General features: G+C 48.4%; 3 protein-coding genes across 3 annotated transcripts; 1 reads left to right on the top strand and 2 right to left on the bottom strand.

Moving 5' to 3' along the window:
- Positions 1 to 12,097: 12,097 nt before the first annotated feature.
- On the bottom strand, positions 12,098 to 12,754 carry N7506_005332 (uncharacterized protein; the record flags this gene model as incomplete). The annotated part of the gene is made up of 1 exon (XM_056954626.1): positions 12,098 to 12,754. One exon carries the CDS (start codon positions 12,752 to 12,754, stop codon positions 12,098 to 12,100), a length of 657 nt encoding a protein of 218 aa, XP_056813515.1.
- Positions 12,755 to 16,834: 4,080 nt separating this feature from the next.
- Positions 16,835 to 17,374, bottom strand: N7506_005331 (uncharacterized protein; the record flags this gene model as incomplete). Its single annotated transcript, XM_056954625.1, has 1 exon — positions 16,835 to 17,374. The coding sequence occupies one exon, from the start codon at positions 17,372 to 17,374 to the stop codon at positions 16,835 to 16,837; it is 540 nt and encodes a 179-aa protein (XP_056813514.1).
- A 797-nt stretch (positions 17,375 to 18,171) lies between these two features.
- Positions 18,172 to 18,667, top strand: N7506_005330 (uncharacterized protein; the record flags this gene model as incomplete). The annotated part of the gene is made up of 2 exons (XM_056954624.1): positions 18,172 to 18,437; positions 18,502 to 18,667. The coding sequence occupies 2 exons, from the start codon at positions 18,172 to 18,174 to the stop codon at positions 18,665 to 18,667; spliced, it is 432 nt and encodes a 143-aa protein (XP_056813513.1).
- Positions 18,668 to 18,939: the final 272 nt, after the last annotated feature.

Here is an 18,939-nt window from a genome sequence, read left to right as displayed (position 1 = left end):
ACTTTGATTGACTTAAGGAGTTATCTTTAACAGGGGCGGGATGTCTCATATATATCTGTTCCTAATCCCTGCCATCAGGTTCAGCCACCGTGATACTCAACACTCCCACTCGATGGCAACCACCACCAAGAGTGCCAGCGACCATCCATCACGGTTGGGACGGGCCCCAGTAAAACCTTCAAAAAACCTTTCAAAGGAAAAGGAAGGAAAGGGTACCCGAACGGCCTCTGCCCGAGATCTGGAAGCGGCGAGGTGTCATTCAATGCCAAGCCCTCTGCGAAACCATTCAAATCGTTCTCGCGCAAGAGGCTTCGTGAACCCATCAGCAATTTGCTCGGTAGTTGGAATGTATTTCAGCTCCACTGTTCCAAGGTCTTGAACCTCTCCTTGCCACTTGCGTTGGATTTCCATATGCTTCGTGCGGGAATGGTATTGCGGGTTCGAGGACAGGGCGATGGCTCCTTGGTTGTCACCAAAAATGATCGTGGCGGTTTTTCCTTGTCTCATGTTTAACTCATTGAGAAGTCTTCTCAACCAGATTGCTTCCTTGGTTGCTTGTGTCTGGCCTAAGAATTCAGCTTCACAGGTCGAGAGGGCAACGACGCTTTGGCGCTTCGACTGCCAACTGATTGCTCCACTCCCGATATTGAAAAGGTATCCAGCTGTTGAACGTCTAGTGTCGCGACATCCACCCCAGTCTGCGTCTGTAAAGCCTTTCAGCATCTGGGGATGACCCTTGTACGTGAGCCTGAGGCATTTTGTGCCGTTGAGATATCGCAGGATGCGTCGAGCTAGTTTCATGTGTTGTGGTCCAGGATTTGCTAGATACCTGCTCGCCATGGAGACAGCATATGCGACATCCCCCCTGGTTCCAAGCATAATATACATCAGAGATCCGACAATGCGTTGGTAGGTGGTTCTTTGATCTGGAGGGCATCTGTATTCTGGACTATTCTCTGGAAGTGGCGAGGTTTCTATCGGCGTGCTGATGGGAGCGCTGTTGCTGATTTCGAACTGATGAGCGATCTTGTCAATATATGCTTCTTGACTTAGGTACAGTGTCCTGTTTTGACGGTCCCGCTGGGCGCACATCCCGAGGTAGTAGCTACACGGTCCGAGATCTGTCATTTGAAAACGGTTTCTGAGGCTCCGCTTGATCTTCTTTATTTCTGCAATGCTCGGTCCTACGATCAGGAGGTCATCGACGTACACCGCGATGTACATATTGCTCCGGACGAAGACCCCAAGATCAGAGCTAATTGGCTCGAAACCAAGATTCCGTAGGAAATTTGTAAGGGTCTGATACCAGATCCGAGGAGCTTGTTTTAGGCCATAGAGTGCTTTTCGAAGCTTGCAGACCCTTGATGTGCCGTCGGTCATGTGGTGAGGTTGTTCGACGTAGATCTCATGATCTATGTAGCCGTACAGGAACGCCGTTTTGACATCCATTTGCTCGATCTCTAAATCTAGGGCCGCCGCGATTGCGAATAGAGCTTTATAGCTCATTGGCTTGACGACCGAGGCAAAGGTTTCGTCATAGTCAATACCCTCTTCTTGTGTAAAGCCTCTCACTACCCATCGGCTCTTGTGACGGATGACTTCGCCATGCGGTCCTCGTTTGAGTTTGAAGACCCATTTTCCACTGAGGATCCGCCGATCTTTGGGAGGGTCAACAAGCTCCCACGTTTTGTTTTGGTTGAGCGAGTTCACTTCTTCAAGCATTGCTCTTTCCCATTGGAGCCAGCTTGCGTCGTTCTTGGCTTGATGCAGAGTCTTTGGCTCAAAAGGTTCTGTTTCCTTTGCAGCTACTGTTAAGAATGTTGGGATGACGTTCTCTTCAGGTATATTCATTAACGCAAGCTCTTCTTCGCTGTCACTAGATGTGTTTAGTGTGACGTGCGGAGCGCGAATTCTGAGTTCAGGGTGGTGCGCCAGTGCTTCTTGTCGCACTTCATGAACTGGGCGGTCAATTTGGAGTTCTGGAGATCGTTGCCATTCTCCTGAAACTAGACCTTGTTGAGCGTCGTCTTGTTGCTGGTCGCCGCCGGGTGGTGAGTCATTCCTCTGGATGATGTCTTGTAAATCACCTACAAATGATCCAAAGGTATCATCACTCCGTGTAGGCGACAAGGTCCTGTCTCCCTGTACAGCAACAGATGGCTGCGAGTCATCGTCACTCGATTGAGACGACGCTGGTGTCTGCGAGTCCTCGTCACTCGACTGGGTTAGCACTCGCGAGTTATCGTTACTCGATCGAGGCAGTATGTGCGAGATATCGTTCCTCGACTTAGGTAGGGCTCGCTCTGGTGGTGCCATCGACAACTGGCGCCCAGAGGCGGGCACGGACGCTTGCCGTATGCCTACCGACGGTTGATTTATTAGTCCCACCGTCTTACTCCCCCCTGCGGCAGCAGCCGTTGCCCCAGGTGAGCCGTCTCGTCTGGCTCCCACATCTTCTATAGTCTGTGTGGAAGGAGCTGTAAGGACTTCGTGAAATTCAGCGTTTGGGGTCCCAACGATTCTTCCGTCTTCCAGCAGGATACGGTAGTTGGTATCTCCCTCATAGCCTAGTAGAATGCATGGCCTGGTTCTTGGCTCTGTGAGCTTCTTCCTCTGCTTGGGTGGGATCAAGTATTCCCCTTTGGATCCGATCACTCTGAGTCGTGATAGGTCCGGCTTGTCGCCGTACCAGGCTTGATACGGAGTCATGTTGAGCTTTGATGACGGCGACCGGTTGGAGAGGAAGGCTGCGGTTCGAGCAATTTCCGGCCAGAATTTAGGTGGTAGTCTCGCATGTGCTAGCGTAGGTCCAACCCGATCATAAATTGTCTTATGGGCTCTCTCGGCAACCCCATTCTGCTGGTGTTGATCAACCCCTGTGACCTCGGCATGGATTGCCCGTGAGAACAGTATGAACTTCATCTCTTCTCCCACTTGCTCAGGGATTCGGTCGAGGCGTATTCGTCTGCACTTCCGTTCAGGGCGTTCGTTATGATCGAGGAAGAAACGTAGTGACTCTATGACAAATTCTTGTCGTCGTGGTATAGTGATAATCTCTATCCACCCCGTGAAGTCGTCGACGACGGTGAGCCAATAGCGACTGCCGTCAAGGCCCTCGTCAAATGGTCCTGCGACATCAATATGGAGAAGTTCCATTGCATGTTCCCCTCGTCTGCTTCGTCTCGAGCGTTTGTGGGGCTTTTCAATCATTCGTCCCTGGAGGCATGGGTTGCATGGTTGACGTGGTTCCATGTCCCGGATGCCGAAGGCCTGCTTCTTAAGCCGATGTAGGTTCGCATCGCTCAGGTGAGCCAGCCGATTATGCCAAAGAGCCATTTGTGGACCGACATGGTAAGAGGGAAAGGTGAGATTCGTCCATAGATCAAGTGCGTAGACTCCATGATATTGGCTGGCAGTGTATAGGTTCTTTGCGTTTGACTTGTTGCGAATACTAGCACTTTGGCTTGAGAATTCGACTTTTGCTCCTCGTTTGAGAAGCTGGAGCACCGATATGAGGTTTGCATGTGCCGATGGGACGTAGAGGACATTGTCAAGCACAAGCCATTTCCTTCTGCCTCGTACATTGCACAGAACATTGGCTGTCCCCACTCCCGAGGGAGTCGTGGAGGTATCGACGCTTCTCAGTGGTGGTCCATGGTACTTGTCCATCTTTACAAATCTCGAGGCGTTATTGCAGACGTGCTGAGCACATCCACTATCGACGATCCATGCGTCACGGATCGATAGGGTTTTTGTAGCCATCAATGTGGGGATGTGGTCGAATAGGGCGAAGTTGCCTTCAACGTCCTTTCCAAATGCTTTATTAACATCTTCTCCGGAGACCTTTGTCGCCATGAAGGTGGGCTTCTTTGGATCCCTTGGGCCACCGACATCATCATCTTCGTCATCCGAGGTGGGCCGCCGCTTCAACGGCTTGCGTGCGCCTGTATGTGAATTGCCTGGTTTTGACTTGTGACTCTTTCCGTGTTTCTTTTGATCCATCGGTCTGGGGTTCTTGCTGAAGCACTCAGAGTCCACATGATATGGTTTCCGGCAGAGGGAGCAATATGGGACGTTATCGATCTCGATTCGACATGTCGTTCCGTCGGATGACGGTATGACTTTCTTGTCACCTGGCCCTCGGATTATAGCGAGAGCAGGAAGCGCTTGCGCCTCTGTTGGTTGTTTGCTCAATTGCCCCTTCCTATGTTCTTCCTCAATTGCCTTGTTCTCGATATAGTCGAGTATGACTTCTGGATTTGTGTAAAGCGCCAGCGACGAAGGTGCCGAAGGTACGAAAGAAGATTCAGTTCCTCGTCTGTCCAAGAGTGTCTGCTTTGCCGTTTAGTGCTTCTCCTTGGAGGTTGAGATGACCCTTTTTGAGGTCGAGACGGTAACCGCGAGGAAGCAGTTCTTGAGCTCGCTGCAGAAGGCGACATTGTTTCATATGCTCTTATACTTAATATTGTTGCGATAATTTTGCGTCGAGGGCCAATGAATTAGGGGTTTCAACTCCCTTCCGTCAAAGTGTCGTTTCACTTGACGAATCACAGGGGGCGTCACTGTGATATCTTGCGACGATGTGATAGTGATAGTGATAGTGATAGTGCGATAGTGTGATAGTGACAGTGATGGTGTGATGTCTGTGATTATCTAGTGGAGGAAAGTCCATCCACTTCATCTCATCCAGAGGGTTTGAACTCTTGATTTCGTTACCCCTTCGCCATGTTCCTGAATCCATATGGTCAGATCTTGGGGTTGATGAAGTTTTCACTTAATGGGGAAGCTTAGCTGTAGATGGCAGTCAAAGAGTTGTCTGTTTGAATTCTGTTGCCGAGCTGGGCGCCTAAGGGTTGCGCCACTCGGGCTCATAACCTGTTGAGATAAGTGATTGTCTGATTGACTTTGATTGACTTAAGGAGTTATCTTTAACAGGGGCGGGATGTCTCATATATATCTGTTCCTAATCCCTGCCATCAGGTTCAGCCACCGTGATACTCAACAAGGCCATTATTCGTACGAATATTCGTACGAATATACAGACTCTGGCCAAGACCATGGTGGGTCCGAGAACGGGCCTATAGAAGGGTGTATATCACGTGCAGTATCTTACCAGTCTTGGTACTATAAGGAAATTTTTCTTTGCCAGCATTTTCCGACAGCGTCAGACATGATAGAAGATGAATGCATCAAATTCATCCTCTATCTGTTGAGATAAGAGATTGTATGACTGATTCAGATTGACTTGAGGGGTTATCTTTCACAGAGGTGGGATGTCTCATATATATTTGTTCCTGTCGATCGGTAAGGTCTCGTACGTAGCATTGGATTATCACCAAACAGCTGTTCTTTTAAATACATCCGTCTGCCTGTTATATACATACCAGACTCAGGGGCTTGCTTCTTAGTAAGCTTCTCTTGTGGATCCTGTCCAAAACGGGCTTAGTGGTAAACTACCACTGACAATCAGCAAGGACGCTCATTTTTGAGAGCACAAGAGCCCGCACAGAAACTGACATAGCCTAGCGCAAGCGATGGTCACTCACATTGTCAGAGACAATGAACGCCTCAAGCTTTCATGCAGCGAGCCTTGCAATCTAGTATGTGCACCTGTTATTGGCGGGCTCCTCCTTTGCCTAGCGCATGCTAGATAATTTGGAGCGACGAGGTTGGGACCAGTAAGGAGGCCGTGGCTTGTACTGAGCACTCAAAGGGTGCTATACCGTCCGGTCATCTGATGAGATGTCAATGGTTCACTGTCATTCATGAGCGTGCAGACCGGAGGGATATTTCATCACTCACATGTTTGGAGGTAAGCACCAAGGTCGAAAGGACGGCAAACAGCTGTGTTCTCTGTGCTTGAGCATTTGCTCTAATGTACTATATTCTAATTCAATCGCATCGTCTTCAGGGTCAGTGAGACAGGCCAGACTAAAATCCACATACCTGCGAAGCTTTGCGGTTGAGGTTTTGCGGGGTCACAAGGCCATGATTTCTTTCTGACAGAGGTCATTGGGCTAGTCCCCTGCACCATACTTTTGCATGTCAAAGCCGTATTGTCAGACATTTCGTGCCACCTGGCTGGTGAAAGGGAGGGGGGGATTTGATCGGCAGCTGCCCACTACGCTGATTTCTAGGATAGTGGGAACCAAGGCATCTTTTGCTCTGAACAATTTCAAAGGACCGTGACAAAGAAACGACAGAATTTGGGAAGAGGACGCAATTGGCGCTCTTCGCCACATCGGAGGGTCCCATATAGTGGTTGATTTGGAAGAACTTGAATCATGTTAGGGCCATTTGATATTGAAATCATCATAGCAAGGTGACTCACGGAAGAGAGCAGCAAGGAAGGCTCTCGTAATTCAAGCTGCGCATGTCTTCATACATTGCTGACGTACCTGCGATGCGATATCTGCCCATGTCGTGGTAGCTCATACAGTGGCAGTGCAGTGGATCAACTAGCGCGCTGCTGTAAGGGACTTATATGCGAATAGAAACTGTGACTAGCTACCCAAGGCTCGTACCTTTGATTAGCTGGCTCGAGTGGCAGTGCATTAAATGAAAATCATACCTGTGCCTGTCACACTGTAATGTATCCTATCAATGTCAGGTGGAAATTCTTTTGGGCCAAGGCAGAGAACTTATCAGGCGACTCCGACACAATCCTGCTCGACTTTGGGGAGTGAGGTGAATGAATTGTAGAGCGAATTGCCGGGGGAAGAGCACGTATTTATAGGCTTCTGGGCTAGTTCTTTGCTTGTGGACTACGCGCGCTGCTCGATTGAAGGAAACACCTCTCCTAATGGAACCCTGTTGAAGCCAGTGTCTTCATTTTACCGCAAATATTTCAACAACAATCTTTGTGCCTTGAGATTCTCAGCGAGAGTGACAATTGAGAGTGATGTTGAGAAAAAAAGTTGAGTCGGCTAAGAAACGTTGGCTAGTTCAACTGTTGAATCTTGACGCCCTCTTGAACTGAGGCGTGTGGGAAATGCAATGTCAGGCTCATTTTCATTTTCTGATTTCTCATATGTGAGCCACTCAACGTTGAATCACCGAAAGGCGTCTACAATTTTATCCCTCAAATTTGCGGACTTTTTTTTTTTGCCTCATTGAAGTGTTGTGTGGTTGTGTTGATGTGGGTCTGTCTGTCCTTTCAGACTGCAGAAAGCGATTTGCAGTCACGGTCGGATGTGCGGGTGCTCAACCCGTTGAAGCTTGGCTACGCGTCGTCAACACTCAATTTTCGAACTTGCGCACATTAAAGTATTTTATTTTATTTTATTTTATCTTATTTCATTTTGTGATCATAAGACCTAAAACTTCATAGTAAATTTCTGAGCCGTTCATCAAAGGTGGAAAATGTGTCTGGTTGAAATGTACATCTCAAAGAGCGTTGATACCCTGACCTTTAACGTTGTCAAACTTGATCATTTTCCCCGATCGACTCGTTGAACATCACCCTTCGATCAAGTCAAATGATAAAATTCCAACAGAGAGCAATCAACTTCTAAGGTTGACCGTATCAATCAACTGTTAGAAGCCCATGCATAGTCACATGCGTCTGCATAGTCTATAAGAGATACCGAGACCGGTGGAAATGATGCTGCCAACATACTTGATTTTCTCTTGCGGACAAAATGGAAACCCAAAACAACTCGACGGAAATTGGGGATCGGCAGCCCAGTGACGTGCCCAACCCTGGCGAGAAAGATAACTCAGTAGAAACCTCTGACCACGTCCCATTGGTAAGTGGAAGAAACTGTCTTCGAATAATTTGCTGACGACCATAGCCCTCCTCACAACAAAACGCAGCAGCCAGACACCCCCTGGCCACCGAGCCCTTTGAAGACATTCTGAAGGTGCTTGCTGATCTTGAACGCGACGATCCAAATTTCGCCTTTCCAGCTGCTCGACTTGTCGGACTATATGGACGCCTATGGGAGTCGTGCGTGTCCAAGCATATCGACGGCCAGAAGCTAGAGCAGGAGACTCTTCTTTTGGACGAGGCTGGTGCGCACCTGAGAACAAAGAGAGATGGTCTTCAGCTTCGCCACGACAAACAACTCGCCCGGCTGCGTTTTTTTGAGCGAGCACTAGCATCATCTCGGGAGCGACTGACTTGCATACTTGATGACTGGAACTACCCTTTCAGACTCAGTCTGGCAGGGCTCTTGGATAATGCAGGAGGAAAGTGAAGATCGGCTATTTGGGATCATCCTCCCTATTTTGTAGAGGTAGATACAGCACTACAATAATATTGTAATTCAAAGAGAAGTACAACATAAGCAGTAGGTTTTTTTTCTTGTCGGCGAACAATCCCTGTATTCTAGACTGACTTGATCTGTAACCCCCCACTATGTTATGCACAAAAAACTCCGGATCCAGGGACAGTGTCGTCGGTAGTGCACCTAGCGGAGAAAGTCACGATTGAATTGAACATTGAATAGGCTTCATGCAAGGCCACAGAAACAGTTGAAAGCCAATGCGTGTTGCGTCAAATCCGTGCCAGGAGATCACATCTAGCAACCGTTCGCGTACCCACCGGAGATTCCACGCGGGCGTCTCAAATTGGGGGAGGAAGAACAGATACCCTTCTGTGATCTCGCCAGACTTCCGGTCAAATTGGACCGGTCGAAACTCTATGCAGTGCACTTCTGTGGGGAAAGCGAACACTGACATGAAGAAGAAAATGTCGCTAGCCTGAGTAGACACGGACAGAGGATCTGGACCCATCCACTTGAAGGCCGACAGCTTCTCGCAAGTGGGGTGCAAAAAGCATTCGATCACGAAAAAACCTTGAGTCTCATATACTGAAGGATTACCCGTATCCGAGAGAATATGCCGAGGATTTCCGGAGTCGGTAGCGAGACAGGGAGGTGGTATCGGTATGCCAGAGGACTCTTGCCAGATGGCGTGAAGGTCGAGATCCAAATCAAAATCAACTGATTTTAACACAGAACAAGCATTGACACGATGGGTACAAACCATTCTTGTTCGATTCTTGCATTTTTGTTCAAGACCCGCCGTCGAAGGCTGCGGATAATATACAGAAGTATAGAAAGTAGCAATTTGATACGGGTTGGGAGGAGCAGAATGACGCAGAGTAAGGGGGTAATTTATTTATCTTAATAACGCAAGTTTATGGCAAATTAAGAGGACTTAATGGCCAGATGCTAACTTGTTGAAAACCAAACGCTTGGTCTATCAACAGCCGTGAAACGTTGACAACCCGTCACCAAACCCAACGGAAATTCACCGGCGGTTATATGGGCCTCTAAAAGAGGGATGGTATTTGGGATAGAACGCAGTGGATAGCAAAACTACTTAGGTGTCGTCATCGCCCACGAGCGCTTAACAATACTGAGGTCTCATCAAAGCCCATCAACATGATAGGCTTGAGTATCGCTCGCTTGCAAGGCTGAAACGACGCCGTTACAAAGCGCTTGAACTGCTCGCTTTCGATCCAACAGTATCAATGCCTGCTCATCGCAGAGCTGTAGAAAGATGTCGCTGTTGCTTGCTAGCCACTCATTTGACTTTTGAAGCTGTCGCTGCTCTTCCTCGAGTCACATCTTCTCGGCAGATTTGACAACGTAGCATTGCCACAGGCAGAAGTACAGCTCGAGCAGTTTGAGGGCTAGAGCACCGAGAGTGTCATTATAGTGGAGAAGTTTCTTGAACTCCGCCGTAAAGGAACCGGGTGTGCGCACTGGAACCTATGCAGTATTAGTGACCTCGTTCATTTGCTATCGAAAAGGGCCTCAAACTTTATTTTCGAATCTTGCACCATTTGAAGCTTGCTGTGGGCGGCTTTCCAACTTGTTCTCATCTTCTGGGTCGTGGGAAACCAGGCACTGTCTCTTAGCTGGCCGGTCATATGGGGAAGGCGAAGTAGGATGGTCCATCGTGGCCTTCGGAAGGAAATGCAAGAGACGTTGTGCTCGAGGGTCTTTTATAGACTGGCAATAACACTGAGGCTGCTGTCATTGCCACCCATGACCATTCCGGTCTGAGTTCGACCGTCTTTCAAAGAGTCAGTGAAAGGTTACCTCAATTGTTGACGCTCAATCTCACCTGCTGCTCACCCCGAATTACTCAATTTCACGCGGAAAAGAGCAACAGATGAAGCCTTGAAACGAAGACTTGCAGGAACTACCTCCTGATCGTAGTTCACATGTGTAATTTTTGAGGCATTAAATACTATACATCGAGTAGTGTTTGTTGAAGTTGGAGGTGACGTTGGGTGCGAACTATCCAAAAGGTGGTGATGTAGTGTTAGATATTTCCGCTCCAAATATTGCTACGCAGCAACAGATGTTGAAGTAGTGATTATCGTTCGCTCTTACGGACCAGCTCTGACTTGTTTTTTTCTTTCTCTAATTTCTGCTCCCTGGCGACAGCGCTGAAATTGTTTGAACTGAGTTATATTCTCCAGTCCCGGTCCGCATGATTCGGAGGTAATAGTTACCCGATATCCTACAACTTCCATTCTTCAAGTCTTCTATATGTACACCAAAGACGCGAAGAAAATGTGGAGATATCTCAAAAATTTATTCTCTCGTTTTCAAAGGCTTAAGCGGCTGGTTCAACATCGAATCCAAGTCTTCTTTCCCAGCCGATCAAAATTTCTCCCAGATCCATCTGCGGTCTCTTCTGAATCGGAACGCACACGACGATCAGCCGCCCCGTCCCCAGAGGTGCCCGTCAACGAAGATAGTATGTCACAAAAAGGAGACAACAGAGATCTCGATCGGTTTTCAATTTGCCACGAGAGGGTTCTCAGGGCAGACTCAAAATAAACTGATCTTCAGTTCCAAAGCCCGCGAGAAGAGTAACGAGCTAGGCGACTCGGTTATGACAGAACGAGAGTCTTCGGGTGGCCACTTTCGTGCAAAATATGCGACAGTGGCGAGAGAACGTAAATGATCATATGCCATGCACGAGTACCAAATTCCTTTATCAATGAACTTCATGCTCGTCACTGGAGGTATGTCATCGATACAGCCCAACTGCAGCGGTTTGTTGTCTTGAGAAGATCGGAACGACTGATTGCCACGGCTCTGGCCAACCTCAGTGCATGCGGGGGATTGCCGTTAGATTTACCCCTTTGGATAGTCTCTTCCGGTTTTGAGGCCTCATCGGGACACATGGCCACGCCAACGCTGTGGAACATACTGCTTGGCCATGGATGCACCAAAAAAAGCGAATCATGAGTTTCCGATTGAACCATGAAGTTTTGGCTTGATCCAGGCGAGCATCCAACAAACGCAAATTCGGTTGGCCCACACTTTTGGTCGACGGCTATGGCGTCTGCACTCAAAACAAAAAGATTGCTTTGCAGCCATGGATAACCTCTGTTTCTGGTGTATATGCGAAAGGCGGGCTCTGGAACAGCTGAAAGCACAATACTCCGTTTATCCGGGAGTCCATCGGAACGGTGTTTGGACAATGATTTCCGTCATCTGCCACCCAGATGCACCGCTCACGGTGGAGGGGATCGCCCAAAGCTTGGCCCAATACTTGTTTTAGGTGGGAAAGATTCCAAACCATGATGAGGAAATTCAACTCAAATGCGTTCGGGGTGATGTGAGATTCGTGATGTATTCTGCTGGTGAGGAGATGTATTTTTGAGTGGTTACCTATGACCATGTAGGAATAGTGCAATATATAGATGTTTGAGAAAGCAGTAGTCAGGCAATTCATCTCGCTGGGTCCCTATTACGCGCCTGAGGAGTGAAGTCTGAACTTAGTTGACCATTGAAATCCGAAATCTCGTCGGATTCCTGAAAAGAGGTTGCTAATTCCTGGGAGCTGTGGTCGCATTTTATAGGATCATGCACGAAGTCGCGAATGGAGTTCCGTGTAGTTGAACCTAGGTTCATACTACGGCCCGTATCAATGGCTTCAGATGGTGTCGACTTCGAATATGAGACGTTGCGTATCAGCTATGGAACACAATGTATTGCGGGGTCATTTCACTGCCTCATGAGGAATCAATTCCACGGGTTTTCATCAGCAAAACCATGTATATAACATTCTTTACATCAAATGGTCTTTACAGCAAATGATTCCATAGCTTCTTGCCCATGTGGTATCAAGCTCTCCATTCAGTTTCCCAATCTTGTCCGAAATCGCCCGACCACAGATCCTGAACCTCATCGTGGGTATCCTCAGTGACGTCTTCCCATTCTCCATTCATCATTTCTAGCATGCCAGCATCTACAATGTCGAACTCATGACCAGCCCAGTCACCCTTGGCCAGATATCCTCCTCCCGGAATGCCGGTTGAACTATCAGACGACCAACAGATACGCATCAGAACAATGTGACCAAGGGTGATTCCACATTGAAACTTGTCCTCTAACACATATTGACGGGTAGTCAAATTCCTCAGGACTCGATTTTTGCGACTGACAGAGTCTTCCATGGCCGCGAGAGCCACTGAATCCTCTTCTTCGTAAGACCAATGTTCAAACTTCTCCTGAACGACATCGTACCTGAGAGGCTTTGATGTTACATCGCTCTCAGCGCAAACCAGGTGTAGGTTGTCTTGTTGAATCGTGGCAGGGAGATCGTCTGGATTCAAGTAATCCCCAATACAGATGAGTCGGCTGCCAGCCCACTCGTATTCAATCAGGTCACACAGAATGTTGGGCCACGACGAAAAAAGCAATTCTGACAGCTTTCCGCCGAAATCCTGGGTTGTGTACTCGCGTCTGGATGGAGAAACTACCAGCCAGTATTGGCCCATTGTTTGTTTCTTCAAATGAAAGGATAGGACGGAACCCCTAGGTTGTGAAGTGGGACCGGTACTGTAAAAGATTAGAGCAAATCTGAAGGTTCCAGAGATGTTGATGTTGGATGCAACGAAAAGGCGGTAATTGTGGATTGGATGAACTTGTAAGTGGCCTGTCTGGCGAAGCGCTTGACCTTTATATGTTGGTCACGACTCCTCAGTCGTACCTTTCGCTGAATAGCTCCTGGGAATGCCTTAGACAGCTCCCGGATACAGCACGTCGGTCGCGTGGACCATATGTGACATTTCATGGATGCTTGAGTTTGACATCTTCGCCATTTGGCCAAAGATGCACAATGTTTGGCCAGCGACCAATTACCGAAGCTACTATGCATCCTTGAACTCGGACACGTACATATGAGCTCCAGGGAGCCTTGAAGACCCTGAGCTCCGTATAACTTCTAGAACCTACACCTGTTAAAATGCCATGGGGCTGGTAAGGGAGCCGGTGGTATTGTGATATGAGGCTGGTGCATGTGAATAAAGCCGCCCCGTCGAAAATAGGCCCGAGATGTCTATACAGACAACCATGTTGATTTCCAATCAACTTGGCTTCTTGTTGTATCTATATCCTCATCTGTCCCTCTAGAATAGAAACACGATCTATACATTTGAACTACATTAATCACCAGCAAGTCACTAATAGGAGGCACATTCACCACTAACCATCAACACCGCGAGATTGATCACCAGCACCATCATTGAATGGACTGCTAACAAAGTGCTGAAATCAAAAAGCTGACTACGCTGATTGACTTTAATGGTGAAAGTGAGAATGAATACAGTATTTTTTAATACTATTGCGAAATTATGGGGCAGCATCAAAGCATGGACAACGTCTACGCTGGGTGAGAGAATCGCCGGAGTCTAGCTTCTGGAAACACCAAACCGATTCCTGGTATCGTGTCAATGACCCCTGGAGCCCGAATCTATCTTGGGACTCACTTCTCGCATCTAGCGCCATAAGCATTGAAGCAAATCACAACCTACCTGCACTCCGAAATATTTAGAGGCAACTCGCAATTTTGCCGACTATGCTACCAACAACAGTTGCCAATCCTTCTGAATGCATGGTCATCGCAATTCACAGCCACAACTGTAGGTATTTGGACAGCAGCGATCTAGAATGATATCTCTTCTCGCAGCCCACTGATCGGCCTATATTAGCACATACTGCATCCTAATGCATTCTTCGACGCATCGACTGTTTCAAGAAAACATTCCATGCCAGCAGCCACGCAGACATGTAGGCAAGGAGCCTACGGCGATGGCATATAAAGCTGGCGAGGGAACGCCGCAGAGAATGCCCAACAGCACCAACAATCGGAGAAATTTTCTACCTTTGAAGATCGCAACAATGTCCACCACGCTGCCTTGGAATCCGTTTTTTGTTTGCGAGATAGAAGTCAGCCCCAATGGCAGTCCTGGCTTCTGCTGCGGGATGACGAAGAAAGGCGCTCCGTGCAAAAACTCGATCAAATTTGAGGACACCAAGTTAGGCCACCAAAAGTTGAACATTCTCGCCAGAGAGCCGTTCGGCATTTCAACTTTGCAATCCAAGCTCTGCACTATTGCCAAAGAATTCCTCTGCGCGAGATGGCACCGGCAACGGCAACAAGGTGGCCAGCAGTGGTATGAAGCAGCCGTCCGCAACCAGGCGCGAGTGCCTCATGACTCTAGAGTTGCCACTCCACCCATTGTGCATCCGCGCCAGCGTCAGATATCGCCAGCCTCCAGGAGACGCCTGGCGGAACCAGACAACACTAACCGGTCATTCTCTCACGGGCTCAGGCAAGACCAGCCGGTGCGCCTGTCAACAAACCCCGAGCCAGTGCAATCAATCAATCCCTTTGTGACTGCCGAAATGCTGCGGACCAACAGTGTATCATGACACGTTTCGCCGGCTCGACCAGCTATCCTGACCTCGGTCACTAATATCTGGGCCGGTGTCCAGGACTTGTCGCTGCAGAACCTCCGCTTGAGTGAAGATGTCGACGAGATTCACTGTGTGTTTTGTTTGGCTGAGGACGAGGAACAAGGAAACGAGTGCGTGATCCTGCATTGCGATCAGTGCCGAGCGCATTGCCATCTATCCTGCGCGGAAGAGTGGTTGGAAAAGCGACGCACAGGCTTTGGCACGTCATGCTGTGTGTGGTAAGTATGGATGATCTTAGTTCTGCAATGTCGGGATGCTGATAAATGCAGTCGAAACGAAGGAAGTCTAGACGCCTTGATTCGTCCAGTCCGAGTCCCCTCGGCAACCGAGCCATCAACCGATAGAGAGCCTGTCATCGTCAGACATTCAGTGCCAAACGAACCTCGTCGGAGTCAGCTGCCTCAGCGATCAACGGGATCCCCACGGGTGTCATTCGAGCAGAGTGGGCCCCGTCGCTCAGTCAGAGTGGTAGGGGCTCATCTACCGGAAGACCCGTCTATCTCTGCACCGCTTCGCCGGTCGGCACGACTGAATTCCATTCAGCGTAATTGATCATCCTTCACAGCGAATGAGAATAGGAGATTAGATTAGCGATGCAGTGTTCTGATGCACGTGACATCACGTGACCAGACCGCGGCATTCGGACCAGCAAGAGAGATATGGAGTTTTGGAGCAAGCTTAGCAACCAAATGAATGAAATCCTGATCGTTAACCCCACAGAGCACTTCTCCACTGATTCACATTTGCAAGTGCTAGATTTTGATTAGCCTAAAATGCTACTGGAAGTTTTCCTCATTTAACACGTTACCGAGAACCAGTAAATAAAAGTTGTTTGTACATCATACTTAACGGCGGCGGCTAGAGTAATGCCGACAGCGAGTTCAGCTGAGCCTTGTGGAGCGCGAAGACGGACCGTGTTGGCAGAAAAACAGCTCGCGGGTCGGCTGGCGAGTCTCGACAATTTTTCTATACTGCCTCACGACGTATTGTAACCAGCTCATCTATATTTATCTACAACCATTGTTAATCTGAGTCTGGGAAATAATACATTGATCCTGGAAACGCCAAAAGCGATTCTAGGAGCTGTTTTTCTCTGGAAACTTGTCTTTAGTTCCTGGGGCCATTTTCTGTTTCCAGGAAACCGAGTTCTACCCCTGGGATCTCCACTATATGATCCTGATTGAATACGAACTGGTTTTGGGAACACATTGGCTGGATCTGGGAGCTGTCGCGCTCCTGGGACCCTACTTCTGGATCCTAGAATCAATATTCTGCCTTCTGAGCTCGCGGAAAGCCCTCACAAGACACCTTCACCGGACCTGCGCACAAACCTGCGTAATTCGCTACTCCCGTAAAGGCAAAGCTATAGCCCCAGGAACCGCACTTGAGGTTCCAGGAGTTGGTGAATCTGTCAACAGGAACATGACTTTGGTTCCCCGAGGTGAAAGTACTAGACCCCAGAAGCTACGTCGGATTTCCTGGGGGCTACGTGGCCCCCAGAAGCTGCTCTTTTGCCCCCAGAAACCGCACCAAAGCCCCTGGGAGCAAGAGAGCTCCTAGGGCCAGGATGTGCATTCCCAGGGCTGATAGAGCTGTCAACATGGGCGTGACTGATTTGTCATGGTGGGAATGGAGAGTCTACAAGTTACGTACGATTCCCTGGGGCTATGTGATCCCTGGCAGCTCACATCATTCTCAGGTCGGCTTTTGAAATCTTGACGGCCGCCAAGGTTGATGGTTATTTACGCAGAGCAGGTCGTCAACCATCACCTGCTTGCTACACCAAGCCACTCAGCATACTGCTCCAATATTGGCCACGAAAGGTTGGCTAGTCAGATCAAGCGACGAACATGCTTTGGTTTCAATCAAGAAATTCAATTGGTAAATTATCTCACCAGATCTGCAGTAGAGTCCATTCCTTTATCGTTTTCATCGCACCTCTAATGGGTTTGGACTCCACCTCCCTCATTTTTCGAAATCATCATCAAATTCTGCGACTGCCTTTGTTCCGCAAATCCCGTTGACTCGTTCCTCACTCCTACTTTAGGAGATCGATGGAACCCCTATTTGCCTGTTTATAGGTCCGTGTGCGCACTCTGCTAGTGTCCGCGTATGGCGCATACGGCAAAAGGCACAAGAGACATAATGACTGCTAAAACTCCGAAAGCCGCCTGACTAACGGCCCCATAGTACATAATCTTGTAGTATGGAAAATAGCGCTCACTGTCAAATAACTCAAATGATGTCTGAAGACCGTGGACCTTGCTGGCAACATAACCCCCCAAAGATAGAACAATCAACCCGACAACGAGTTGAGTGCAGACGTAGTAAAGTCGATACTTGCGGTCTTCTCGCAGGCATCTTGGGTGGATCGAAAGGGCGATCCCGAAGATTGAAAACACCGCTGAGATGAGGGCCACGATCACCATGCCCACGACGATGTTTTCCATGAGATTTTGGAAACTGATGTCCAAAATAGAGTCGCTTGAGGTGGCGAGGTCGGATTTTGCGCGGTCTCGTAAGATGACCGCAAAGCGTACAGTGGCCGAACTGAGACCTGCAAGAGCCAGCCAGGTGATGGAAAGGAAAAAGAAGGCAAGACGCATTCGAATTGTGGCCATGGTAGTATTCAATGGCATTGTGTCCGCAAGGAAGGATTTTTCCGAATGGAGGAAGGTAAGACAGGTCTCGTTAAGGAACAGCGGAATGATGAAGCAGGTCAATCTCCGGGCACCGTGAATTTATATGTCCTATATGGTCTTTTCACATAATTTTTGCCTTCACAAAGAACGGCCCAGCTGATAGTGAGCCGTGCTAGGTGCGTCTCCCATCCTTTGTTGCCTAATTGGTAATTGATAATCCTTGTAGGCACTGTCTAAGAATGTTTCAGGCCAAATCGCTATTCTTATCCGCTGGGTCGACGGTCTCGGGGAACGTGTCCGATCCCTCGGTAGTAACACATGTCCTGGAATCGTGCTGTGAGGTCCCAGGCGCTGCTGCCCTTTTTCGAAAGTTGTATCAGGCATTCTGAAATCGGATTGGTCACTGCACATAGTCATATCAGTCCACCTTATGGAAGAACATTTGAACCGGAAGCGAGGTCGTGGGGGTAGAAAAACATGAATACAGTTTCCCGTCCTACCCTTTTGATATTTTCTATTCGTGATATTAACCGACCCATTCTCCCACTGACAGGTCTACCATTCCAAATCAAAGTCCGACTGCCTGCGCTCTCTTTTGAAAATGTCGTTCGATTTTATTTCAAACAACCATTACGTCCAGGTGGGAGTCAACCAAGGTAACATTATACGTCTACCGAGCCGAGACCAGTCAGTCATTCTCAAGACACTCTAAGCTCCAATAAGGGGACAACACCGATGCTGCTACTACACTAGCTCTGTGTCAGGTTCTTAGAAGAGCCTAAAGATGCCGAGACATGGTTCAGGACAACGTATCTGAACATGCTAAAATTGTTGGAGTTGCAGAACGCCTGGACACCCTTCTTCTGGACTGCAAAGACCTCAATTCTGCACAGTGGGGCTCTCTAGAGAATGAGGCTGTTATTGCTGTCTTTTCACTCTTATACTGCTGCATCATGGAATGCTACGAGCTCAAACCTACTCCTCTGGCAATCTCGTCTGTATGCGATCAATTTGACGCCTGCAACTTGACCCTCCAATGCGTGTGTGATGCAGCTATGATGTATGTTTCAGTTCACCTACCTGGTATTCACAGTATAAATATTCTAACCAGATCGGTGTTCTAGGGATCTGAACTACAGGAGATGGGCATCTTCACAGCAACGGAAAACTGCAGAGGCCATCGATCAAATGGACAAAAGGGCCAAGCATTGGGACGACATGAAGCAGACCGGGCCGGCCGTATACTATTCTCGGGCGCTTCTTGATCTGTTGAGGAAAGATTGTGTGTGAGATTGTGCGGCGAGATTGGGGGACATGAATGTGAGCTTCGGCGGAGAACATCGTGGTATCCAAACCGTTGAGTACCATGGAAGGACGGAACGTTTTTTTACCTTTCCTTTCTAGATGACCTATGTTGAATAACCTTAGTGAGATGATCATGTTTTATGCTGTATAACGGGTGAATCGATGAATACATATTTGCTATCTATAGGACCGGGCAAAGAGAGCACAAGCCCGACACAAATTTCACTTTCTCCTTGATTCTAGCCTTGAAAGATATA

The sequence above is a fragment of the Penicillium brevicompactum genome (assembly GCF_028827555.1).
Source record: "Penicillium brevicompactum strain IBT 35665 chromosome Unknown utg000003l_segment0_segment0, whole genome shotgun sequence".
NCBI lineage: Eukaryota > Fungi > Ascomycota > Eurotiomycetes > Eurotiales > Aspergillaceae > Penicillium > Penicillium brevicompactum.
This window is presented reverse-complemented; position numbering and strand designations above follow the sequence as displayed.